The following is a 26,226-nucleotide window of genomic DNA, read 5'->3' on the forward strand; positions in this document are numbered from 1 at the left end:
GCAACTTTTTTCAAATCATTAGAGTCATTAGAGCCTTACAATGTATTAAAAATCAAAACATTTTGCCCAACGTTTGTAGAACAACTAAAGTTACATGACTAACTCTAAATTAAGCATATAGGAATACCCATTTCTTTGATAACTGCTCAACACAGAATAACCGCACGTGCGCACTCCCTCAAATCGTTTGGAGAAAATATCCTTAACATTTTATTTAGCTTGTTCAATTGTATTCTTCATACTATAAAATAATGCCACGGAATTCTAAGCAAATCTTGTCTGCTAAATGAACTAGTGTAGCCCAGAGGCAAATGACATAGCCAGATCTGGACCTAACAAGACAACTCAGAGTATGCTATTTTGTTCTTCTGAAATAGACTACATTTTCTTCATATCATGCTTTTTTAGACTTGTCTAAAATAAATAATGGATTTATTTTGAAGGTGTAGGCTATATTACATGGATTTATTAGACTTTTTTAAAAGGGAATTGTTCCAAAAGGTCTGCATCAGTGGCTTGTAGGCTGTGTGTGGAAGCCAGGAGATGCTAAATGTGTTTGTTAATTAACGGTCAATCACCGTGAGACAGACAGTTATTTTCTTGACCATCGCCAACTGACGAAATTTCGTGACCACCACAGCCCTACTCATGGGTACACTCGCAATGGCTGCCTAGTATTGTGACGCAATAATTCCCATGGTAATATAGAATGTTCATTTCAATGATGTTAACTGATGTGGCTCATGCAATGTAATGCATTTTTTGTCATGCCAATTGAGTTGAATCAACAAATCACAGCACATATTGATGGGTACACTTCCTGCTTTGCTCCTATGAGTACACTCGCAATGGTCGCCAGTCCACCTACTATGCCATTATTGACTTGAATGGGGACATCTGTTCTATTCATTCTATTTCTATGGTAGCACATGCAGCCAAGACCAGATTTAGCTATTTAACGGTTATTACGGAAACAGTGGTTGTTTGTCTGGCCAATTACAATCATCCAAAATTCCAGGACCGTCACAGCCCTGCTCATAGTACTGTGTATATACTGATAAACGCGTACACTTTGTGAATAGACTCACAGGCTGATTTATGTGAAATCTTGTGGGCATTCTCCTCAGAATGGCGGAGTCGAGATCCTGTGGACGGTTAGTGGCCCCCATAATGATGACCTACATGGGGAAAAGGTGAGAGGCAGTTGAGAGAGACTCAACTAGACAGGAGTCACATGATGATCAATGTATTTAATTATCAACACAAAGGCTGCAAAACCGAAACGTCTGTGTACGCTATCCCTGATGCCTTAAAAATAATAAAAACAAATACAAAATGAAGCAAGCTTTACGCGACATCCTTTGGAGTGCGGACCTGTCGCACCTTTTTGCTTATCCTTCATAATGGACCTACCTGGCAGTTGTAGTCTGTCTCAAGCCCATCCCACAAGCTCATGAACTGAGCCTTCATCATGGCTGTGGCCTCGTGGTCAGAGCTGGAACGGCTCCTCAGGAAAGAGTCTGGAACAGAACATTACAGGATCGAGAGGAGCCGGGGATGATGACAACATAACTGGCTTAGCTGAAGTACCCAAACAAGATTTAAAGTACTGTATAGCATCTGTGAAAGATAATGGTAAAATAAGCATTTACCAATCTCATCAATGAAGATGATTGAGGGCTGGAGTTTAATGGCTAGAGAGAAGACGGCAGAAGCCAGTTTCTGAGACTCTCCATACCACTTGTCTGTGAGGGTGGAAGGCTGCAGGTTGATGAAGCGGAAACCAGCATCTTTGGCAGTTGCTTTGGCGATCAGCGTCTTCCCACAGCCAGGTGGTCCGTACAGCAGCACACCTGTTATCATAATGAAAGGGGTAAGAGGAGTGGCTGAAGGAGGTCCAGTTGAACCTTTATATACATTGTGTCTATCTAGGCTTGTGCACCGGTCTCAATAAGCAAATCTTGTACGAAAACAAGAGACTCACCTTTTGGTGGCTGAAGCAGTCTGGATCCCTTGAACAGGTGTCTCTTCTGGATGGGAAGTATGACAGTGTCTTTCAGCTCAGTGATGACTTCATCTAGGCCAGCAATATCACTCCATGTGATCTGTAGAGAGAGCATCACATCAGTTAGTTATGGGGAACAGACATACAGGTGACTGCCAAAATAAAGGAAACACTTGAGTAAATGAGGGATGAAGTATATTGAAAGCAGGTGCTTCCACATAGTGTATTTGGAAAGTATTCAGACCCTTTTACTTTTTCCACATTTTGTTATGTTACAGCCTTATTCTAAAATGAATTTTTAAAAAGTCACTCTACACATACTACTACATACAATGAAAGCGAAAATAGGTTGACATTTTTGCAATTTATAAAAATTACATAAGTATTCAAACCCTTTGCTATTAGACTCGAAATTAAGCTCAGCTGCATCCTGTTTCCATTGATCAACCTTAAGATGTTTTTACAACTTGATTGGAGTCCATCTGTGGTAAATTCAATTGACTGGACATGATTTGGAAAGGCACACACCGGTCTATATCAGGTCCCACAGTTGACAGTGCAAAAACCAAGCCATGAGGTCGAAGGAATTGTCCGTAGAGCTCCGAGACAGCATTGCCTCGAGGCACAGATCTGGGGAAGGGTACCAAAACATTTCTGCGGCATTGAAGGTCCAGTGGATTCCATCATTCTTAAATGGAAAAAGTTTGGAACCACCAAGCCTCTTCCTAGAGCTGAGCAATCGGGGAAGAAGGGCCTTGGTCAGGGAAGTGACCAAGAACACGATGGGCACTCTGACAGAGCTCCAGAGTTCCTCTGTGGAGATGGTTGTCCTTCTGGAAGGTTCTCGCATCTGTGCAGCACTTCACCAATCAGGCCTTTATGGTAGAGTGGCCAGACGGAAGCCACTCCTCTGTAAAAGGCAAATGACAGCCCGCTTGGAGTTTGCCAAAAGGAACCTAAAGACTCAAGACCATGAGAAACAAGATTTTCTGGTCTGATAAAATCAAGATTAAACTCTTTGGCCTGAATGCCAAGCGTCACGTCTGGAGGAAACCTGGCACCATCCCCACAGTGGTGGCAGCATCATGCTGTGGGGTTGTTTTTCCAGCATTAGGGACTGGGAGACTAGTCAGGATTGAGGGAAAGATGAGTGGAGCAAAGTACAGAGAGATCCTTGATGAAAACCTGCTCCAGAGCGCTCAGGACCTCAGACTGGGGCAAAGGTTCACCTTCCAACAGGACAACAAACCTAAGCACACAGCCAAGACAATGCAGGAGTGGCTTCGGGACAAGTCTCAATGTCCTTGAGTGGCCCAACCAGAGCTCATTGAACATCTCTGGAGATACCTGAAAATAGCTGTGCAGCGACGCTCCCCATCCAACCTGGCAGAGCTTGAGAGCATCTGCAGAGAAGAATAGGAGAAACTCCCCAAATACAGGTGTGCCAAGCTTGTAGCGTCATATCAAAGAAGATTTGAGGATGTAATCGCTGCCAAAGGTGCTTCAATACATTTGCTGAAATTCCAGTTTTGCTTTGTCATTATGGGGTAGTGTGTGTAGATTGAGGGGGGAAAAATGTAATACATTTTTTAATAAGGCTGTAATATAACAATGTGGGAAAAGGGGTCTGAATACTTTCCAAATGCACTGTAGGTGTAGATCCTGAGTTAATAGGGTCATGTATAAAAATGCCCAGTTGCCCATTATTTTGGCTACCATGGCTAGAAGAGATCTCAGTGACTTTGAAAGAGGGGTCTCAAAGGAACATAGTGGGGTTTAAAGGGTGTGTGTGCGTCAGTCACAGACCTCAAACCAATTAAACACTTAAAACCTGTTGGGTCTAGGGGGCAGCATTTGCACGTCTGGATAAAAAAAATGTACCCGATTTAATCTGGTTACTAATCCTACCCAGTAACTAGAATATGCATATACTTATTATATATGGATAGAAAACACTCTAAAGTTTCCAAAACTGTTTGAATGGTGTCTGTGAGTATAACAGAACTCATTTGGCAGGCAAAACCCTGAGACATTTTCTGACAGGAAGTGGATACCTGATGTGTTGTATTGATTTTAAACCTATCCCATTGAAAAACACAGGGGTTTAGGAATATTTTGGCACTTCCTATTGCTTCCACTAGATGTCACCAGCCTTTACAAAGTGTTTTGAGTCTTCTGGAGGGAGATCTGACCGAACAAGAGCCATGGAACGGTGATGTCCCATTAGACACCTGGCGCGCTACTTCATGTTGGGTACCCTCGTTCCAATACGTTATAAAAGGCTATGCATTCGTCCACCTTGAATATTATTCATGTTCTGGTTAAAAAAGGCCCTAATGATTTATGCTATACAACGTTTGACATGTTTGAACGAACGGAAATATATTTTTTCCCCTCGTTCATGACGAGAAGTCCGGCTGGCTTACATCATGTGCTAACGAGACGGAGATTTTTGGACATAAATGATGAGCTTTTTTGAACAAAACTACATTCGTTATGGACCTGTGATACCTGGAAGTGACATCTGATGAAGAGAATCAAAGGTAATGGATTATTTACATAGTATTTTCGATTTTAGATCTCCCCAACATGACGTCTAGTCTGTATCGCAACGCGTATTTTTCTGGGCACAGTGCTCAGATTATTGCAAAGTGTGATTTCCCAGTAAGGTTATTTTTAAATCTGGCAAGTTGATTGCGTTCAAAAGATGTAAATCTATAATTCTTTAAATGACAATATAATATTTTACCAATGTTTTCTAATTTTAATTATTTAATTTGTGACGCTGACTTGACTGCCGGTTATTGGAGGGAAACGATTTCCTCAACATCAATGCCATAGTAAAACGCTGTTTTTGTATATAAATATGAACTTGATAGAACTAAAAATGCATGCATTGTCTAACATAATGTCCTAGGAGTGTCATCTGATGGAGATTGTAAAAGGTTAGTGTATCATTTTAGCTGGTTTTATGGTTTTGGTGACCCTGTCTTTGACTTGACAAAACATTACACACAACTCTTGTAAATGTACTGTCCTAACATACTCTAAATTTATGCTTTCGCCGTAAAACCTTTTTGAAATCGTAAAACGTGGTTAGATTAAGGAGATGTTTATCTTTCAAATGGTGTAACATAGTTGTATTTTTGAAAAATTTGAATTTTGACATTTATTTGGATTCAAATTTGCCGCTCTTGAAATGCACCTGCTGTTGATGGAGTGCACCACAGGTGGCACGCTAGCGTCCCACCTAGCCCCAAGAGGTTTTAAGGGAGGTTCTGGAGCAACGCCTCAGACAGTGTTTTACACCACCATTAACAAAAACACACACACCAAAAAAAAAAAATAGGCATTTCTTGTGGAAGAATGGTGTCGTATCCCTCCAATAACATTCCAGACACTTGTAGAATCTATTCCAAGGCACATTGAAGCTGTTCCAACACCCTTAAGACACGTTATGTAGTGTTTCCGTCATTTTGACAGTTACCTGTATATTCATTTCTGTTGGAATGTTGTTACCCAGCAAGACACCAAAAATTGTAACTCAAACAGAAGGGGAACTAACAAAGAGTTACTGACAACCAAAACGAAACAGGTGTGGTTCTAGGAGTGGTTCTGAAAGACACGTCATGTTGTCCACTGAAAGTTGACTAGCAACAACTAGGACCTAAAAGACACCCATGAGCTGCCACTAAATTTGCCCAAGAAGAGGCAAACAAAATTAAAACCCACCCCAAACTGAGACAGGAAGTAAACAAAAAGGTGGAGCAAAACTAACATGGAATAACAGATAAAGGATAGTTTGTTATAAATCAAAGAGGGAGCGCCAACTAAAGGTGTTAACCCTCCACATCTCTCAAGGTAACTGGAGCACTGGGCCAGCCGCTCTCAAATATCCCCTGTACCAGCACAGATTTAACGCCTTCTGACTAACGAGATGACAAGCCAAGCCAGCACAGGTTCAACACATACTGACTAACGAGGTGACACCAAATCGGTGCACCCAATGTGCTAACATCCAACCTCAAAATATAAATGGAAAAACCAACACTTGTAACAGTTGGGTTCAAACAATGGTGTATTGAAGCAGCTCTCTTACCTGCATGGTCAACGGGTCCACCAGATGTGCTGCAATGCTCATCTCATACTCTGAGAGCTTGACATTCTGCACACCGATCTGCTTCATGAGTTTCTCTGCCTGAAAAAACCCACCTGTCAATAGCCATCTACATTCCAATACAGTCCCAACAAACATGATCGATATCAACAGAAAACACTCAGAAGCACAGGTCAAACTTGGCTACTGTATAATGAAAACTTCACCTGTTTCTGTGCTTCCATTTTCTGCTTCCTTGTGGGATCAATGGCATCAACCATCCACTTTATGGTGAAGTAAGTGACTGCACCAAATATGGTCAGTCGGAAGAGTAAACCAAGGACTTCATTCCGGCCCAAGGGCTGGGCAATACTTTCAGTTGGAATCTCCTTCAACCCCATCTTCTTAGATGACTGGGGGATGGAAAACAAAATGACATTCTCCAAACTTCATCACAGTTGAAAGTGAACAACATAGCTTAGCTGCTATACAAGTGCTGTACTCTTTATCCAACAAGAACAATGTGTGAATTCCACTTAAATTCAGAAAATCCTAATTGAAAATAGGCTTAGACATTAGCTGAGAAATTAGTTCTTAAAAATGTACACTCAATCCTGTTTAGCTAGCTTAGATAACATGTTCCTGTCCATACTATAAATATTGTTAGCAGTTAGCTAACATGGTGACATACGGCTGTCACAACACTGGCAAGCTAACAATGCCGGCTAAAAATGTACTGTACTATTGCGTCCTGCTTGACACGACAGCATTTGACAGTTGTTAGCAATATGATATGACCTACATACCTGATGATGGAATTGGTGTTATTTTAAGTCTATATCTAAAAAGTGTTTGACAATAATCGAAACTGTGAAAAGACTAGCTAGATAGTAGTTTCAATTTGCGTTACATAACTGAAACCTTGACTTAATTTTGATAGCTTTAGCCTCGTGCCTGAATTACAGTCGTTACTTTGTAGAAAAAAAATCCCACTAGCAGAACACCGTGTGAAATGTGTTGTATTGATCCAAGTATTTATAATTAGAACTTTTAAATGATTTACAAAAACAAATTAACCATCAGTTTGCTGGACTGGTCGTGACACTCACCTATTGCGTTTCCACTCTTGCTCTTGTCCCTTTCAGCGTGAAGCTCGGCGCAATTTGCTTGACAGATGCCCCCTACCGTTTTGGAATAGAAACAGTAAAATAATTTCCTCAATATTTCTGTGGCTTGGGACTGCGTTGAACGTAGATTCTTCAAGGTAAATAACAACACATGTAAAACTACGGATTTAATGATGTGGCTACAACCCATATGGTACAAAATAAGCTACTCCTCTATCATAAAAACGTTACTTCTTTTTGTTACTCAATGTGTAGGTCAGGATTCTGTGCTTCATGTTCCAAGCAAATCTGACAGGTGGAGCCCTAACACAACTAACGTTAGTCCAGTGACCACAACTACTGGCTCACAAGCTCCTGTCCGGGTAAAAAGTTAGGAAAAGTCAAGGTACCAAGACAGACACTGCATAATGTGCAACAACTGTGTATATTTTTGTTTCCTAGTCTATATGCATAGTGAAAAGGCTGCAACACACTGCATAATGTGCAACAACTTTGAAGTTGTCAAGTATCGAAATGATGATAAGCGCAATGCTATAGTGACAGGTACTGTTTATTTATTTATCATTTTTGTTTTATAGTCTATACGCAAAGTGAAAAGGCACCAATGTATTGATTCCTCATTAAGGTCGTGACGGCAGATAGCGTAGTGGTTAGAGCGTTGGACTATTAACCGAAACGTTGCAAGCTCAAATCCCCGAGCTGACAAGGTAAACATTTGTCGTTCTGTTTCTGAACGAGGCAGTTAACCCCACTGTTCCTAGGCCGTCATTGAAAATAAGAATTTGTTCTTATTAAGTGACTTGCCTAGTTAAACAAAGGTAAAATTTAAAAAATACACCTGCAATTTGATCCAACGGCATCTAGCTTATGCAATGCTATTGAGACGATGGAAATTACTTGGTTAAATTGGATACATCAAATGCATCAGGCACACCGATTGTATATACTTACACAACGCAAATTCTCTGATTTGATCATATACATGTCAATGTCATGAATCCTAAATTAAATATTGGAAACTTCCCTAATTATAGAAACACGTGACTATAATAGAGAAGCTAGTTCCCTGTTCAGTCCCCATGTCCTTCCGCCACCAACGAAAATAATTTCTTATAAATGCAATTATTCGATGAAAGATACATATTTCATGATATAATGTATTGCTTTGTCAATTTATTCTGCACTATTTTACGTGTTGTCCTAATCGCGTTTCGCCGGATAGATGTCTTTGAAGAACTATTTGACACTGCGGCATAACATTATGTCCAATCGTAGCCTTTCTCAATTGGAACGGAAGCCATGATGGAAGTTTGCGAGAGCAGCGAGAGAAACGAGTCAGTAGGGAAAGGGACGTGTCAGGGAAGAAGTGCGGGCGAGTAATACAATTACACAGATTTGTTAGCTATGTTTAAGGTGGAGGCTGTCAATTTTCCTGTCATATTTAGTTCCGACGACGTGGATCGTTTTGTCGGATCAGTCCTTTTTTGTTGTTGAAGAATTGACATGCTAACTAGATACGCTAGCCATATCTAGCTACGTGTGTGCAGAGATCGAGTGTGTGTGTCACAGTCACTATTCTGGGCAAGGAACGTCGGGGAGATTTCTCTCCGCTTTTCTGGCATAATCACGGCGCCTTTGGCGAAATCAGATACTTGGTACGCTCTTAAAATACAACGGTTCGAGGGCTGGATAATTAATCACCTATTCATCTGGAGGATTTTGTGTCAAATTGTGGGATCTGGGAAGCCGGGCCTGTGGTGGAACGGAGAGAGGCCCTGTTTTATGACCCAGCAGCAGCAGCAGAAGCTATTCTAGCTAGTACGGCTAGCTTAGCTAACGTTAGCTGTCAACGTTTGACACCAACGGGATTGCGAGGGAGAAATATTGGCAGCATTTCATACAAAGGCAACAACAATACTTTCTCTTAATATAAACACGTTAAAGACTCCTGTGACAGATATGGCTGCAATCATAAAGGAAATTGTCAGCCGAAACAAAAGGAGATACCAGGAGGATGGGTTTGACTTGGACTTGACTTGTATCCTTTTTGTTGAATGGCCGTAATATTAGCTGGCTAGTTTTTATGTCTATGACTATGTTCATCTGTCTCTAACGTTACCTTGCTAACTAGCTATAATACCTAGATTGCTAACTTAACCTTAATACAAAAGATGATTATCTAGTTAACGTGAACTAATGTTAGTAAAGTTAGTCAGACAGAAGTCAGTGAGCATTAATTCAACAAAAATAAAATAATTAAAATAATAATAATAATTTAAAAAAAATATATATATATATATATATATATATATATATATATATAGTTAGCATGCTGTGAAAGCTAGCTAGGCAGCTAATGACAGAACGTCTGGTTGGTTGGCTCGCTCACTCGTCACTGGTTGGTCAACTAGCTGACTACCTAGCTAGGTCAATTAGCAACCAGGTTCTATGCTAACCTACTCTGTCAAATTGCTACAGTATTTGAGAACGGTGTGTGACCTGTGAAACTAAACGCAGTCTTGATAACTAGATAAATCTCATAGCTTGCATAACGTTAGCTTCGCTTGCTAGTAGTTTGCACGTCCATCATCATCATTTCATGATGACTGAACGAGAGATTCAACATCATGGATAACGTAGCTGGCTAATGTAGTGGTAGTTAACGTTATGTCTAGCAAATTGATCTTGATAAGTTGAAGTCTTAATTATTTGGTTGATGTCGACTGAAAATGTCACCGGTTAGTTGGCTAATATATAGTTAGCTTCCCCTGGATGGGGAACAAAGAGATCAACCTTTTTGCGACGCATTATTAAGGTCCTCTGGCCTACATAATAATGTAACAAGCTATAATGGATTAGATTCACTTTATATTCTCAATCAGTCCTTCTCCTTCTAGCCAGACAAAGACTTAAAAGCATTGAGTCATTATCAGAGTAAGAGGAAATGGTAGCTTAATACGATTTATAATAGCGCTATCTAGTTAGTGGAATGTGCCAATTTTCAATGTGCTTGAATGAACATAATCATTGGTTTGGTCGTCTAGAGATATTTTAACTTTTTTCGTCTAGCTTAATGAGCTCAGCATGTTTGTATTGATTTTGGCAATTGTTGGGGATAGTGTTTAGTGACAAATGACAGGAAAAGAGAATTATCAAAATTACTGTTCAGAAGTTAGCCATGTCTGAAATGCGTCACCTAACCCTGCAAGGTATGCAATCAAATGGTGAAAGTGTAGGTGCATGTAGAATGCAGAGATAAAAGCCAGTTAAAGGTTATGAGCATAATTGGAGGGAGGAAGTGTGGCTTAGTACTGTTGTACAATATTAGCATGTTTAGTTGTCATGTCTTGCACTTCAATTGGTAAACTTCTCTTTGCTGTGGCTATGACCCTTTGATGGAGGTTCAGTGATCTCAGGAAGCGCTGTGCATTTTATTTTATACAAATAAAAAACAGAACTGGGTTTGCCTAACGTAAGTCTTTTTTGAGTTAGATAATATATGAGCGAAACATGGGATTATAGCTAAATCACCTTGTTCCATCAAACATATTTAGATGTGAGAGAACTATTGTGCCAGTCATTGTGTCGGTCATTGTGGCAGTGTTCGGGAAGGCAGTGTAGCCATGGTTGTTCCTGTTATGTAATGATTCCTCTCCAGTTCTAGGGTTTGGCTTTAAAATAGTGATGAGATTTCACATCGGCAACAATGCCTCGCCATCAGATCTTAACTGTGCTATTACGAGTATGAAAATTATTCTCCTAAATGGTGTTGCTGGAAAATAGCAAGCTTATTTTATTTAACCTTTTTCTAGGTTAGTCTCATTGAGATAACATCTCATTTTCAAGAGAGACCTGGTCCAACCAAGAGAACTATGTTCTGTGAAAATTGAATTGATCCCATTCAGTCCATTGATTTATTTATTTGATAGGAACAGTTACATCGTGAGGCTCTGCTCATGCTGACCAGTGCATTTGTCATTGCAGTAGTCTCGGGTACTTTTGGAGCATGACGTCATTGTGATTTTATGCCAGTTCAAATGTAAAGTACACTATCAGGATACGTAAGTGTGTGACAAGACGGCCTGGGTTTCAGTAAATGAACAGTAAACATGGAAGAATAATTTAGTGATCATGCTTTGTATGCATTTCATATAGTAGTAGCCAATTCTGATGAATTATTTGACCAAATAGGGAGTCTTTGTATGCTTAAATACATTTTTTTTGTGCATGGATATATTTCCCAAGTGACAAGGCATGCTCAAATTAGAGCAACTTGAGCTTCGTTTATATCTGTATTGATGTTGTGAGTGATGTAATGCTTTTTCTGTCGAAGAGGTGATGATGATGGGTGAGGGGGGTCTGGTCTATATTACCCAGGCTCTGTCCTGTTGTCCATACTTCTTTGCCGTGATTGATCTGTCGTGATAAACAATGCATGTATGATGTAAGCTATGATATAAGCCGTCTATGTTTGGGCATATCAAAGAGCTGTTTTTTTTGTATTGTACACCAATTGTATGTGGGTTGTTGTATTGGCCTAGGTGTGTGTAATTCCTTTCTTTAGTCTCTGACCTTTAAGCAGCCAACCTCCTGGTTTCCTTGACTCCTGCGCTCAGATATTTATCCGAACATAATTGCTATGGGCTTTCCTGCTGAAAGACTTGAGGGTGTCTACAGAAACAACATTGATGATGTAGTACGGTAAGTACTTGTCCTAAAATGTGCATGTCGCCGTCCCTGTCAAAAATAAACAAGGGGTTTCTTAGAACGTAAAGGAATGGGGGGAAAAGGTGAACTATGAAAACAGCAGGTAGTTAACTTGTCCTAACTACCTTAACCAAACCCAATGGGAGCAGTTGGCGAGGCTGAACATTTTAGAGGGCCCCATAGTGTAAGCCAATTTCCAACAAATCTTAGAATTTTCCAGGGAGCTGAGATATATTTTAGCATTTTAAAAGCTAATTTCCAGGGATTCTACATATTCTCCAATGGCATGTTAGTTCTCAAAGATTATTTTATTTAAAGTTATAGTTAAATAAAATTTTTCTACATACTTTATCTGGTTTAAGTTTACACTGAAAATATCCCACTCCCCCCCCCCCCCCAAAATAAATAATAATGATAATCATTATTATTATTATACATTTTTTACAGTTGGGAATTATTTTCCCAAAAACACACTTAGGCGGCCTGCCCAAGGGTTTGTATGGCAGAAAAATCCCTGATCCTTTCTCACTGTTTATCATTATATGGGCGACAGAGGTCGGACTGAGTATAATGGTTGAAATGCATGCTGTTGTGCCGGCTACAGAGGCGTCAACTGAAACCAAAGGAGTGACCTGCGAGCCAACTGTGAACTTAACCTGACCCTACTTATTTTATTGTGCATCAATTTCCTTCGATTTACGCAGGCCCTAAAAATTGTCAGACTTCAGCCACACGTCATAGACTGTTCTTTCAGCTACCATATGGCAAGAGGTACCGGAGCGTCAAGTTTAGGTCCAAAAGGCTCCTTAACAGCTTCTTGCTATTTATTATCTATGCATTGTCACTTTACCCCTACCTACATGTATACATTTTACCTCCATTACCTCGGACTAACCTGTATCCCCGCACATTGACTCGGTATTGTAACTTTTTTTCACTTTTAGTTTATTTAGTAAATATCTTCTTTACTCTTATTTTCTTAACTGCATTGTTGGTTAAGGGCTTGTAAGTAAGTTCTACACCTGTTGTATTTGCCGCATGTGACAAATAACAAATTCATTTGAGGATGTAGACTCATAGGTGTGGGCTTTTGGAAATGTTAACAGAAAAAAATGCCTTTTTCATTTCCCAGAAGCTGTTGTTTTTAGATATGTGAGCCAACCTGAGCGACCAACACCCTACTGATAGTCAATGTTGTAGCACTATTATTTAGCTTGTCTGAGAGGCCGTCAGTCTTCCCTCTTGTCTGTGCCATTCTGTCATTATGCTCTAATTTTAAGATGGTGATTTAGAGGGCCGTTTAGTGTTGGAAGGTAAGTCGGATCAGAATTAGCTAAAAATGTGTTCTGGATGGAAAAGTAATTCTCCTCTTCTCTCTCTCAGGTTTCTGGACTCTAAGCACAAAAATCATTACAAGATCTATAATCTGTGAGTACCCTGGTATCTGTCTATTTTGCTTGTGCATATGCAGTATGGTCAGCAGCGGTTGCTGTGCTGCAAAGTTGTCTGATGTAATGCAGAAAATGTCTGTGGAATATAGCCCTGGAGGAGGAAAAGCCCTTCTGTTTCAGAATGTAAACTACAGCACTTATTTGCCTTAAGTCATCAGGGCCCAGTTGTCTATCCGGATTTCGCCTATCGTATAGGATTAAATGCATAGAAATTGAGTGAATAGAACGGGAGTCCCCATTCAGGCAAGGATTTGTCTATTCTATTTCTATGCGTTTAATCCTATCGGATAGGCGAAATCCAGATCTTTTTTTTAATACAGAGCCCAGTGGTTCTTGGTGGAAAGGCCCAAGCATTGTGATGACGTTTCAGAACAATCATATCATGGTAACCATTTGGTATAGTTTTACCCTGGAAAAGGAATTTACAACCATGTTTTCCTCACTCAGTATGAAGTCGTTACCTAGTAGACTGACTGACTGACTGACTGACTGACTACAAAGATACTAAGGACCACAGGCTTCTCATTGATAACAATCATCTTAACTATTGAGAGAAGTAGAGAGAGCTCAGTAAACACAATGGATATATTATTCAACAGTTGGCTGAATTTGTTTGGAATTCATGAGGTTGCAGTTGTTGAAATAATCTGTATGCTGACAGATCGATTGTACAAATGAAAGAATGCTCCCGTTTGTAGTCCACTGCTACAGCAACGTTTTTGTTTGTCCCTTTATAGGTGCGCTGAGCGACATTATGACACAGCCAAATTCAATTGCAGAGGTGAGACATTATATTGCAGTGAAAACATCACTTTCATTCAGGCTGTCATTGAATGAATCAATCTTTCACTAAAAACCCACGTGTGACATTATCTAACTGAGCTCAGTCTCTCTCCGTCTCTCTCCAGTTGCACAATATCCGTTTGAGGATCACAATCCGCCCCAGCTGGAGCTGATTAAACCGTTCTGCGAAGATCTTGACCAGTGGTTAAGTGAGGATGACAATCACGTGGCGGCGATTCACTGTAAAGCTGGAAAGGGACGTACGGGTGTCATGATCTGTGCATACCTGTTACACCGGGGAAAGTTCCTCAAAGCACAAGAAGCTCTGGACTTCTATGGGGAAGTCAGGACCAGAGATAAGAAGGTACATTTTATTGTTCCAGTCTGGCCCTCTAAGGCTGCGTTTACACAGGCAGCCCAATTATGATATTTGTTCTCTAAATGGTCTTTTGACCAATCAGACCAGCTCTGAAAAAGATTTGATGTGAAAAGATCTGACGTGATTGCTCAACAGACCAATTGTTCAGTGGGGAAAATATCAGAATTGGGCTGCATGTGTAAACGCAGCCATACTGTCTTGGAAGCGGATCATCCCCATTTTCCGGTTGGATCATTCAACCCTCTAACTCTTCCCCAGGCCTTTTTCAACGTACCTCGCTGGTAACAAAAGGGTTAAATGGATGATGATGATTATGATGATAGTCGTCAACTCCACAACATAGGCCTGGTCGTCGTGGTTGATCCTAGTATATCTCTAATCATTGTCTTAATTGAAGGATACATTATGAATAGTTGCTTGAGTTAAGGCTTATCTTCCTAACTTGAACATTTTTGAGACTCCTATAAAGGCTTGTCACCATCATTTGATATTTCAAATTGTAAAAATCCTTTTTACAGACGAAGAAAAAAAACTTGAGTTTCTCTAAGTGTTTCTCTCTTCCCATTCAGGGAGTGACAATCCCCAGCCAGAGGCGCTATGTCTATTACTATAGCCACCTTCTGAAGAACCAGCTGGATTACAAACCAGTGGCTCTGCTCTTCCACAAGATGGTGTTCGAGACAGTGCCCATGTTCAGTGGCGGAACGTGTCGTAAGTGATTTCCTTGTCATTGGTCTCAATCCTGTTTCTTTCCTGTATCCTCCTGACCTTGGGCTTGTGTGCTACTGGCTTTCACACTTTCACAATGTGAGCTTAAGTTCATTGTCCTGCCTCTGTCCTCTGCTTTGCTCTGCACAGCTATGCTTCTTGATGTTGCATGTTCTTTTGCCTTTTTCTCCATGCAAAGCTGACATTAACCACAGTGGAACGTACCGTTTTGTAATGATGGTTATGCTCGTCAAAATTATGTGGTTTCCCTGCTATTATTTTGCTTGGCTCACTGGTCATTTGACTTGGCTGTATAATCAGAGAATAAGGGGTTTATTCGTGCGTTCAAGACAGCTGGGAACTTGGGGGGGCGGACAAGGTCAAATCATGACGTCCGTGATCTTCAGGTCAGAAAGTCGGAGCTCAAGAAAGTTTCCGAAGACTGCTCAAAAATATATATATATTTATTTTTTCTTCACCCGAGTTCCCAGTTGTCATGAACACACGGAGATTTCAGAGTTCCCAGTTGTCATGAACACACGGAGATTTCAGAGTACCCAGTTGTTTCAAGGCAGCATATACAGTTGAAGTCGGAAGTTTACATACACTTAGATTGGAGTAATTAAAACTCACTTTTCAACCACTCCACAAATTTCTTGTTAACAAATTGTAGTTTTGGCAAGTCAGTTAGGACATCTACTTTGTGCATGACACAAGTCATTTTTCCAACAATTGTTTACAGATTGTTTCACAGATTATTTCACTTATAATTCACTGTATCACAATTCCAGTGGGTCAGAAGTTTACATACTCTAACTTGACTGTGCCTTTAAACAGCTTGGAAAATTCCAGAAAATGATGTCATGGCTTTATAAGCTTCTGATAGGCTAATTGACATCATTTGAGTTAATTGGAGGTGTCCCTGTGGATGTATTTCAAGGCCTACCTTCAAACTCAGTGCCTCTTTGCTTGACATCATGGGGAAATCAGCCAAGACCTCAACATTTTTTGTAGACCTCCACAAGTCTGGTTCATCCTTGGGAGCAATTTCCAAATGCCTGAAGGTACCACGTTCATCTGTACAAACAATAGTACGCAAGTATAAACACCATGGGACCACGCAGCCATCATACCGCTCAGGAAGGAGACTCGTTCGGTCTCTTAGAGATGAACGTACTTTGGTGCGAAAAGTGCAAATCAATCCCAGAACAACAGCAAAGGACCTTGTGAAGATGCTGGAGGAAACGTGCACAAGGCCGCTCAGCAAGGAAGAAGCCACTGCTCCAAAACCGCCATTAAAAAAGCCAGACTACGGTTTGCAACTGCACATGGGGACAAAGATTGTACTTTTTGGAGAAATTTACTCTGGTCTGATGAAACAAAAATAGAACTGTTTGGCCATAATGACCATTGTTATGTTTGGAGGAAAAAGGGGGAGGCTTGCAAGCCGAAGAACACCATCCCAACTGTGAAGCACGGGGGTGGCAGCATCATGTTGTGGGGGTGCTTTGCTGCAGGAGGGACTGGTGCACTTCACAAAATAAATGGCATTATGAGGCAGGAAAATGATGTGGATATATTGAAGCAACATCTCAAGACATCAGTCAGGAAGTTAAAGCTTGGTTGCAAATTGGTCTTCCAAATGGACAATCACCCCAAGCATACTTCCAAAGTTGTGGCAAAATGGCTTAAGGACAACAAAGTCAAGGTATTGGAGTGGCCATCACAAAGCCCTGACCTCAATCCTATAGAAAATTTGTGGGCAGAACTGAAAAAGCGTGTGTGAGCAAGGATGCCTACAAACCTGACTCAGTTACACCAGCTTTGTCAGGAGGAATGGGCCAAAATTCACCCAACTTATTGTGGGAAGCTTGTGGAAGGCTACCCAAAACATTTGGCCCAAGTTAAACAATTTAAAGGCAATGCTACCAAATACTAATTGAGTGTATGTAGACTTCTGATCCACTGGGAATGTGATAAAATAAATTAATGCTGAAATAAATCATTCTCTCTATTATTCTGACATTTCACATTCTTAAAATAAAGTGGTGATCCTAACTGACCTAAGACAGGGAATTTTTACTAGGATTAAATGTCAGGATTTGTTAAACTGAGTTTAAATGTATTTGGCTAAGGTGTATGTAAACTTCCGACTTTAACTGTACCTCGCTGGATTGCCAGAAGACTTATATGGACCTATCAAGTAGTAATGAGGGTAAAAAACAATACATATCACAAAATTATTTAGTAATTATACTCAACAAAAATATAAATCCAACATGTAAAGTGCTGGTCCCATGTTTCATGGGATCATAAAAGATCCCAGAAATGTTCGATACACACAAAAAGCTCATTTCTCTCAAATGTTGTGCACATATTAGTTTACATTCCTGTTAGTGAGCATTTCACCTTTGCCAAGATAATCCATCCACCTGACAGGTGTGGCATATCAAGTAGCTGATTAAACAGCATGATCATTACACAGGTGCACCTTGTGCTGTGGACAATAAACGGCCACTCTAAAATGTGCAGTTTTGTTTCACAACACAAAGCTGCAGATGTCTCAAGTGTTGAGGGAGCGTGCAATTGGCATGCTTACTGCAGGAATGTCCACCACAGCTGTTGCCAGAGAATTTAATGTTAATTTCTCTACCATAAGCCAACATCGTTTTAGAGAATTTGGCAGTGCGTCCAACCGGCCTCACAATCGCAAACCACGTGTAACCACACCAGCCCAGGACCTCCACATCCGACTTATTCACCTGCGGGATAGAATGAGACCAGCCACTGGGACAGCTGTGAAACTGAGGTGTATTTCTGTCTGTAATAAAACCCTTTTGTGGGTGCAAACTCATTATCATTGGCTTGGCCTGGCTCCCCAGTGGGTGGGTTTATGGTCTTCCAGGCCCACCCATGACTGAGCCCCTGCCCAGTCATGTTAAATCCATAGATTAGGGGCTAATTAATTTATTTCAATTGACTGGTTTTCTCATATTAACTCTAACTCAGTAAAATCGTTTTATTTTTGTTCAGTGTATATTATATTGATACTTTGACCCCAATAATTATACATTTTTTGTTAGCTATCGCTAGTTGGCTGTACCTGCGGCACCAAGTGTTTCCCATAGAATTGCTTCCAGCAGCGGTGGCAAAGTTAGCGTGGGGGGTGGTAGTGGGCATGGCCAATGGCGCGGTCTCCGACCCAACATTTTAGAGGCCCTCCACTTGGCCGCAGATTCTACACATTTTGTTATGCTAACTGAGTCGTATATATATTTTAAAATCAATGGGGGCCCCACGCCATGACATTTTCCGAATTTGAGATTTTCCCTGACTGTATATTTTTATTTTGGTGGTTCTTAAAGATTATCTGATTTTAAAATATATAGCTACATTATCTTTTCCAGGTACTTTATATCTGGCTTTTAGTCGTCTACGTTTATATTGAACGTTTTACCATATTTGTTTGGAGTGAATGCAACGATTTAGCATCAGCGGCCCTCCGCTGCTAAATAAATACAGGGCAAACACTGGCCAAAAGTCAGGTATTTTTTTTATCCTATAGCTTGTTCTCCATCTTCTTTTTAAATAGTGACCCAACATGTTTTCAGTACTTTTATTACCACTTATCAAAACTACTTTTCTCATGGTCTCAAAACTCTGCAGCAGAGATATAGTGAACAATATGTTTGGAACATCAAATCGCAGTATCGAATCGCAATACGTATAGAACCGTGACAATCGCAATACAACTCGTGTCAGCACCTAAGAGTCGTGATATTATGGTATTGCGAGGTCCCTGGCAGTTTCAAGTCCTGCTGTGCTATAACAACCCCTGACTCTGTGATTGTCATCAGTGGCTGCTCTTTTGTATTTTAATTTATTATGGATCTCCATTAGCTGCTGCCAAGACAGACGTTACTTTTCCTGGGGTCCAGCAACATAAGACCATTACATACAGTTTAAAATAATACATTGCATTTCATAACACCTTACCATACACGTTCAGTGTGTTCCCCCTCAGGCCACCACTCCACCACCATCAGATTTACAATACAACAGCCATGTGCACGTGGGTGTCTTGTCAGCTGTGTCTGAAATGTAACCTCTTCACTTCATTAATCCACATTTCTGTCGGTTGACCTATTGCCTGGGGCAAGTGAACTGAGCAGCCTTCTCTGAGGTTGGCCTATTGGGCAGGTGATTTAAAAAAAACAAGTGAAAACATCCAACCTGCAAAGAATGCCAGTAGCTTAAAGCTCATCTTTCTGGTTCCGCCCCATTGTTTAAGTGAAAGATGGACAATTTATGGCAGTCTGGGAAGTAGAGCCTGCGCTGAGATAAAAAAAATGATAACAAGCAAAATACAAAAATCCAGTACTGGTCTTTCCTGATTCCTCTCTTATGTGTAAGTGTTAGGAAGGAAATATATGGTACTTCTGCTTGTAAATGGATAATTTACATTTTCGGGCAACCAAAAAATACTCTTGACTTGCCGATTGGCAAGTGCCTTTCAGGCTTTAATGTCAATCCCTGTTATTTTATCCTATGTGGTGTGTTCCCGTTGCACAACATAAAGTATTGAAGTGGTTTTAATTTCAACGCCAAAGCCCCTGCCCCTCATAAAATGATTATTAGTAGATGACAAAAATAGTTTTGTCAGTTTTCTTTTTTTTTTAAGGAAAATGTTAGTTGATGCTTATTAAGGCCTGTATGTTAGGAAATGCATTACTATAAATATTATGATTGCATAAAGGGCCGTTCCATAATTGTTATACTGGTTAAGGTCCTAATAACTTGACAACGGGAAGTTGCTGTCCGCATGTTGAAATGGTAAGTTAGAATCTGTTTATGAATGGTTGTAAACATGTATATGCTACATTGTGTTTGCACATAGCCTTGATAACCCAGCTCTACCCAAGCCCAGGCAGGGCTGCTGCAGGACTCTGTGTTAACCTCCTTTTCTCTTTCTAAGGGGACACTTCCGTTAAAAACAAGAGCGAGCAGATTCCACATGGTTTCAGGAAAGGGAATTGGCACTGGGGTAATAATAATGATCAGCTTTTCATCCAATGTTTACCTGTTGACTAGGAGGTTGTTGTAGATGAAGGTGGTGTTGAACTAGGTAGTAGATTATGTTGGTGTTAAACTTCCTAAGGTAACTATCAATTCCCCCCTTCCATCTCAGTGGACTGATCCTAGACCAGAAGTACTCCCTCAAATGAGCTTGGTTTTGGTCAACTCTTCTCTTCTTAGGGCCCTTTTATAGCATGATACTGTAACCGTCTTTTCTATAATTAATATTCCTGGCAGTGGTACTATGTAATTCTGTCCCTTTTCTTTTCTGTCCTCCATTCCTAATTTACCGAGATGTAAATAACATGTACTTGGTTGTTGTCACTGTGTCTCTCCACCCACCAGGAGAGTGACTGGTGTTAACTTGTGCTCACCCACAGATCCTCAGTTTGTGGTGTACCAGCTCAAGGTAAAGATCCACACGTCCAACCCGGTGAACACGCGGAAGGAGGAGAAGTACGTGTTCTTCGAGTTCCCCCAGCCGCTGCCCGTGTGCGGAGACATCAAGGTGGAGTTCTTCCACAAACAGAATAAAATGATGAAGAAGGTAAGGGGCCTTGTGGTTCTTGATTTTTTTATATGCACGTTAAATAAGGTTTTTTAGACTATTCTGATTCACTATGAGGGAGGGCGAGATTTAACTTAAAAACACACGAGTTCTGATTGGAGTATAGCCTACATTTTGTGTCGCGGTTGATGTAACTGCTTTTGTAACTGAGTTCTTATTAAGTTAGCCTTTTATTTCCCCCCCCCATGTATTTTTCCATCAGGACAAGATGTTTCACTTTTGGGTGAATACCTTCTTCGTCCCTGGACCAGAGGAGAACTTTGAGAAGGTTGAGAACGGGACGTTACCAACGGAGACGTTACCAAAGGAGCAGGCAGGAATCCAAACAGGAGGAACGGGGGACATCGACAAGGATTTCCTGATCCTCTCACTGACGAAGAACGACCTGGACAAGGCCAACAAGGATAAAGCAAACCGATACTTCTCCCCCAACTTCAAGGTCAGTCAGGTGAATGAGACTTTCTTTGATTGGGGGGTTGGGGAAAAATACCTTTTATGAATGTTTGGGGAAATATTTGACTGTTTTGTGCCAAGATGAATGCGCGGTACCACTTTATTTGAATAGTCCATCTGTAGATGCTCTACAGACTATCTACTAACCCTAACCTTTATTCTAAACCTAACTGTAATATCAGCAAGCAGATGCTTATCAACAGATGGTCATACTATCTGTAGAGCATCTACAGATGGATTATCCGAATGCTCTCACCGCTTCGCTCAGATGAAATGTCGTTTGCCCTTTGTATAGATCCATTGCCGTGTTTCAGTATGTGGATAATAACGTTTTCTCTGGAACTCCAGGTGAAGCTGTACTTTACCAAGACCGTGGAGGACATCTTCAACTCCGAGGCCAGCACTTCCACCTCGCTAACGCCAGACGTTAGTGACAACGAGGCGGACCATTACCGATACTCTGACACCACAGACTCTGACCCGGAGAACGAACCGTTTGACGAAGATCAACACACGCAAATAACGAAAGTGTGAGATTTTTATGGGAAGTAAAAAAAATAAAATAAAAATACCTTTTCAGAGGGGGAAAAAAGGAACTTGAATATAAACTGAAAAGCAAGTACCTTTTTCCCCACCAACCTACAGCAGCAGGACATTTGCGTCACGGAATATGCCACCAATTTTAGGAACAATCCTGACCAAGTTTTCTTTGTTCTTTTGAAATGTTTAGCCCCTCCCCCGCTCGTTCATCCGGAAAGTATTGACACCGTTGTTGAGTGGGAAAAGGTTCAGTAGCTGTAGTGTTATACCTTTTTGTGTCAAAGACTATAGAAGAAGATTTCCTATGTCAGGAGATGTGAGATCCGGTATTGGAAAGGCTTATTGGAAATCATAAATTTCACTGCTCCATCTCCTGTGGAAACCAAGGCCAGTGCTTCTGTCACTTTCTCCCACTTCATTCATTGCCCTCCACCATGCCCCTACCACCCCACATACCACCCCTTCCATCCTGTCTACTGTGAATGCTTCTTGTGCTTTTTGCAGGTGGTCTCACATGAGTTTGTGCAGTGTAAACTGCATGTTAGAATTTCTCCCGTCGACTTATGATTATTATTGTGATTATTATTATAATTATTAAGCTACATGACATCTAACCAATGTCCATGCCTTCTATCATGTCTGTTCAAGGTATGCAGAAACCCAGTGTCCCATGTATTGTTGATGTTTTTATGTTAAGGTAAATAGAACACAAAACGGCAGGGAAGCCAGTGTTGCAATAACGTGAACACTATAGTTAAACGACAAACGGTGTGCATGTTATTGGAATCGTTGTTTAATAAATTGTATACCATGTTTTTCAACAACAAAAATAGATTTCTAAAGCTGATTTTATTTAGCCAGGAGGTCTAATATGGCATCCTTTATTTTCATGGTATCTGCAGGTATAACTTCAGTCTTTTGGCAAGCCATTTAGAATGGCCTTGTGTTTTATGATACAGTACATGGCGTCGCCCCCCCCCCCCCTTTTAACAGTAACCGGATACAGTTTTAGCGATCATCACAGAGGACAATGGTATCATGTTTTGAATTCATTTTCAGTGTGTAATGTGCTTATAGAGGGGTAATCTGTTCCAAATGTGTACCTTATGACATGCCGTACTACAGCATGTATCCAAACCTGCATTAGTGCGTCTGGGTCGGTGTCCCCTCAGTCTCTAGAAAGTTTTTCGACAAACTGCACTTTTTGTCATCTTATTATGTGCATGGACCAGAAGTGGTGACGCTGACCTAGTCTTGACACATGTTCAGTAAGGCCAATAGAGGTGACGCTTGGTAAGAGACCGAGGCGACAGAGTGGGATTGAATGTAAAGCTTTGTCTGTGAACCGATCCAGGGGTGTTTAATGCAGGTTTTGATCAACCCAGGAGTGGATAATATGTGAACTTAGGTGCTCTTTAGGTTGTTTTTTTCCCCTCTTGAGACATCAGATCTTTTACTCCTTGAATGACTTGTTTTGCAGCCTTATCGTATTTGGTCCAATGAGATCCGGATCACTTGTACATCCAACAAAAGGTGCTTAAACTGCCAAGCTGCATGCTTACGATTCAACAACAACGGAGCCAAGAATCTGTACCTATCCTATGGTGCAAGTAGCTTCAGTGGCGTACACTACTTCTGTGTGAGAACTTTTTAATGTGCACAACCACGTGCATCTTTCTGCAGTTGCTGTCCCTAACTGGTTGGGGTTATTTCCCTTTTCGTTGCGTTTTTCCGTTCTTCTCCTTTTCAAAAACAGGTTTCATTCCATTGGGGAATGAAATTAGCGCAGCTACAGATTTGACAAAATCTTGTGCTTGCTTATGGAATATAAAGAGCCCTATATATGCGAATATTTAAATATGTATCATTTATTTTCAGCATGCCAAATTTTTTGTAACACCTGGCCTGTGGCATGCCACGGGCCAGACCCAGGAATCTGCACTGAGGGTAGTGATGTAAGCTGCCTTTTCCTGTACTCTTGACATTAAGGCTTCCCTCTTTTCAACAATCCATCGCACATGCCGTTTCATCTCGCCTTGTTTTTAGACTACTTTCCCTAGGTGTCTGTTTCTTTTGTCTGTTTTTCTTCATCGTAAAGTGTACCCTAGCCAACCCAGGAACACTTCATCTAGAATTCTCTTTTTTTTTGTTTACATTTTATGACATCACTGAAAACCTGCCAAAAGTAAGCTTGATAATTATTTCTTTTTGTTAGTTTTTTTTCTTTGTTCTTTAAGGTGGGGCCTATGGGAGATATTCTTTGCCTTACTTGAAGTTGACAAAGCTTACTCTGCTATTGCTTTGAAATCTACCATTCTGCCCAAGCACTGACTTGATAGTTAAAGTACTTATTTAAAGCTACTATTAATAGAGCAATAGACTTTTGCACTGTTACAGGGTTTTGCAGGGTCTCAGTCAGTGATTCAGTCCCCCCCCGGTTGCTCCCCTTAGTAAACAAAAGCCTTGTGATCAGTGAAGGACGGTGGAATAAAATGGCTAGGTGTACCTTAATCTTGTATTCATGCATCCCCCATAGAAACAACAATTTGTTACTTTGACTGAAAATGTCCTGACCCTTTTTTATTATTTTAAAGAAAATAAATAAACATTTGGAGAAAAAAAATTGAATTAACTATTTGACGGTATTCGTGTTTTCTGGTAAAGACTCTCTGCAGGTAAACTATCGGGCAAAAATATATATACTATCTGGATCCATTTGCTTACTATTCCGGATGTTCAGCAGCTTAAACGTATGAATCTATTCAATGGCCTCACTATTAAGGAGCTTATGTTTAAGAGACATTTCTCAATGTTTCAGCTTCATTTTCATCTCCAGCACCACCCCAACATCAACACATGTGAATCGCTTCTATGTTTAGTAGTAAAAAAATTAAAAGACGCCGATAACTGTTTTTCTAATGACAACATCGGTGTGCATCGTGTGATTTATTATTATTTTTTTAACCAATTATGAGTAGGCTTTGTCTACTAATTGGTTGATGTCATTGTAAAGCTTAGAGGAAGATGAGTGTTTCCAATGACATCATCTAATTAGTAGGAAATGCCTACTCATAATTGGTTAAAGTCACACGATGCACACTGATGTCATTGGAAACACTTATCGTCCTCTTTTTTTAGCTGCAAAACATAGAAACATGCAATTTTCACATGTTGATTTTGGGTTGGTGCTGGATTTAAGGCCACAGGCCATCCCATCCCCTAGACATCTGTGGCCCTGATTCTCAAAACATGTTACCACAGTACCTTAAAGTACAAATTCCTAGGGAAACATACAGGAACCTTTTGGCATGGGCTAAAACTTGTGGAGTTCACAGGCAGCATACACAAGGTTCAGCTTAAAAACAAAGTAAAATTATTTTAAAGGTGCCAGTGTGTAGGTTAAGTTTCATGTCACTAGTTTTTAGCTGATTTGTGCAATATGTTATAATGATGCCTGTGGTTGCCACACATTGCCTCTCATTTACAGTTGAGGGGGGAAAAAAAGATCTTGTTAAATACTGTTCTAGAACATGCCATGCATGCAGATGGAAGGGGTGCAATAAATCAAGAGGTGTTACCTGCAGAAGTGGGCGGGGCTACCTCCCTCCCGCCACTCCATTGTTTTCTTTGGGTTTTTCTCCCTGGGATTATTTTTGTGCAGAGGTATGTTGGCTATAACTCATTCTATTTTCAATCTTTAAAAAAAAAAACAACAGCCTTATTCCATTTCAGCCTGTTCGGATACTATTGTGCTGTGCAACAGTTGCTCTGTGTGTAATGCTATGCACTGAGAATACACAACCCACGATGTAAAATAGAAAGACTTGTACAGGTTATAATTATGCTCATACAAATTAGATGTCTGTTTGTTATTGTATGTGTAAACTGCCCTTTATCTTAGTGTTATAAACTTCACATAAATCCAATCAAGTTTCATTCTTGTCTCTCTGTGAGATACCTGATTTGTGATCGACCTTCATATTTTACGATGATGACGCTGACCAGTAGAACGAGAATTCTTCGTGTAATTTATTTGATGTATAGTAAATGCTTTCTGATTTCAAGTTAAACTAGATCATGAACAGTGCTAGCTATGGAAAAGAGGGTTGAGTCGGGATGACCCTGTGAGTGTGAGCTGGTGTGCAAAGCCTCTAGGTCATGATGGTTTTCTCCACGCCGGGAAATGTTTCTGCTGTGTGTAAATAGCTTGCTTTTAAGATGCCAGAAGTTTGAGAAAATCATGTCAACGGTCTCGCTTAGGCGACCTATGAGTGGGATAATGAAGTGGTTGTATACACTGACTACAAGCCCTGTACATTTGACTGACCTCTGT

The 26,226-nt window shown here is 40.5% G+C and overlaps 2 protein-coding genes across 6 annotated transcripts in view; one reads left to right on the top strand and one right to left on the bottom strand.

The window, feature by feature from the left end:
- LOC106578956 (outer mitochondrial transmembrane helix translocase) overlaps nt 1–8,198 on the bottom strand; it is a 12,446-nt gene extending 4,248 nt beyond the window's left edge. The window contains exons 1-8 of one of the 2 annotated variants that reach the window (XM_014158278.2): nt 8,180–8,198; nt 7,211–7,282; nt 6,329–6,514; nt 6,105–6,203; nt 1,985–2,105; nt 1,653–1,853; nt 1,414–1,520; nt 1,089–1,178 (exon numbers count right to left, since the gene is read on the bottom strand). In XM_014158278.2, the coding sequence (XP_014013753.1) occupies nt 1,089–1,178; nt 1,414–1,520; nt 1,653–1,853; nt 1,985–2,105; nt 6,105–6,203; nt 6,329–6,502 (792 nt within the window). In that variant the 5' untranslated portion in view covers nt 6,503–6,514; nt 7,211–7,282; nt 8,180–8,198. The other variant, XM_014158279.2, reaches the window with a different exon arrangement.
- A 301-nt stretch (nt 8,199–8,499) lies between these two features.
- On the top strand, nt 8,500–25,819 carry ptenb (phosphatase and tensin homolog B). 4 transcript variants are annotated; one of them, XM_014158265.2, is made up of 10 exons: nt 8,500–9,266; nt 11,845–11,929; nt 13,319–13,363; nt 14,124–14,167; nt 14,295–14,533; nt 15,118–15,259; nt 20,232–20,300; nt 20,713–20,879; nt 21,103–21,348; nt 21,702–25,819. In XM_014158265.2, the coding sequence occupies exons 1-10, from the start codon at nt 9,188–9,190 to the stop codon at nt 21,885–21,887; spliced, it is 1,302 nt and encodes a 433-aa protein (XP_014013740.1). In that variant the 5' UTR covers nt 8,500–9,187; the 3' UTR covers nt 21,888–25,819. The 4 variants fall into 4 exon arrangements, with proteins under 4 accessions (XP_014013740.1, XP_014013742.1, XP_014013741.1 ...); XM_014158266.2 differs by having other exon boundaries at nt 8,501–9,266; nt 21,103–21,339; XM_014158267.2 differs by lacking the exon at nt 20,232–20,300.
- The last annotated feature ends 407 nt before the right edge of the window (nt 25,820–26,226 follow it).

The sequence above is a fragment of the Salmo salar genome, chromosome ssa19, assembly GCF_905237065.1.
Source record: "Salmo salar chromosome ssa19, Ssal_v3.1, whole genome shotgun sequence".
Lineage (NCBI taxonomy): Eukaryota > Metazoa > Chordata > Actinopteri > Salmoniformes > Salmonidae > Salmo > Salmo salar.

Bases quoted from the DNA above. Each gene is read 5' to 3' on its own strand.
- ptenb (XM_014158265.2), top strand. From the start codon at position 9,188: ATGGCTGCAATCATAAAGGAAATTGTCAGCCGAAACAAAAGGAGATAC. The intron at 14,534-15,117 runs GTACATTTTATT...CTTCCCATTCAG, and splicing joins TCAGGACCAGAGATAAGAAG to GGAGTGACAATCCCCAGCCA. The intron at 20,880-21,102 runs GTAAGGGGCCTT...TTTTTCCATCAG, and splicing joins AGAATAAAATGATGAAGAAG to GACAAGATGTTTCACTTTTG.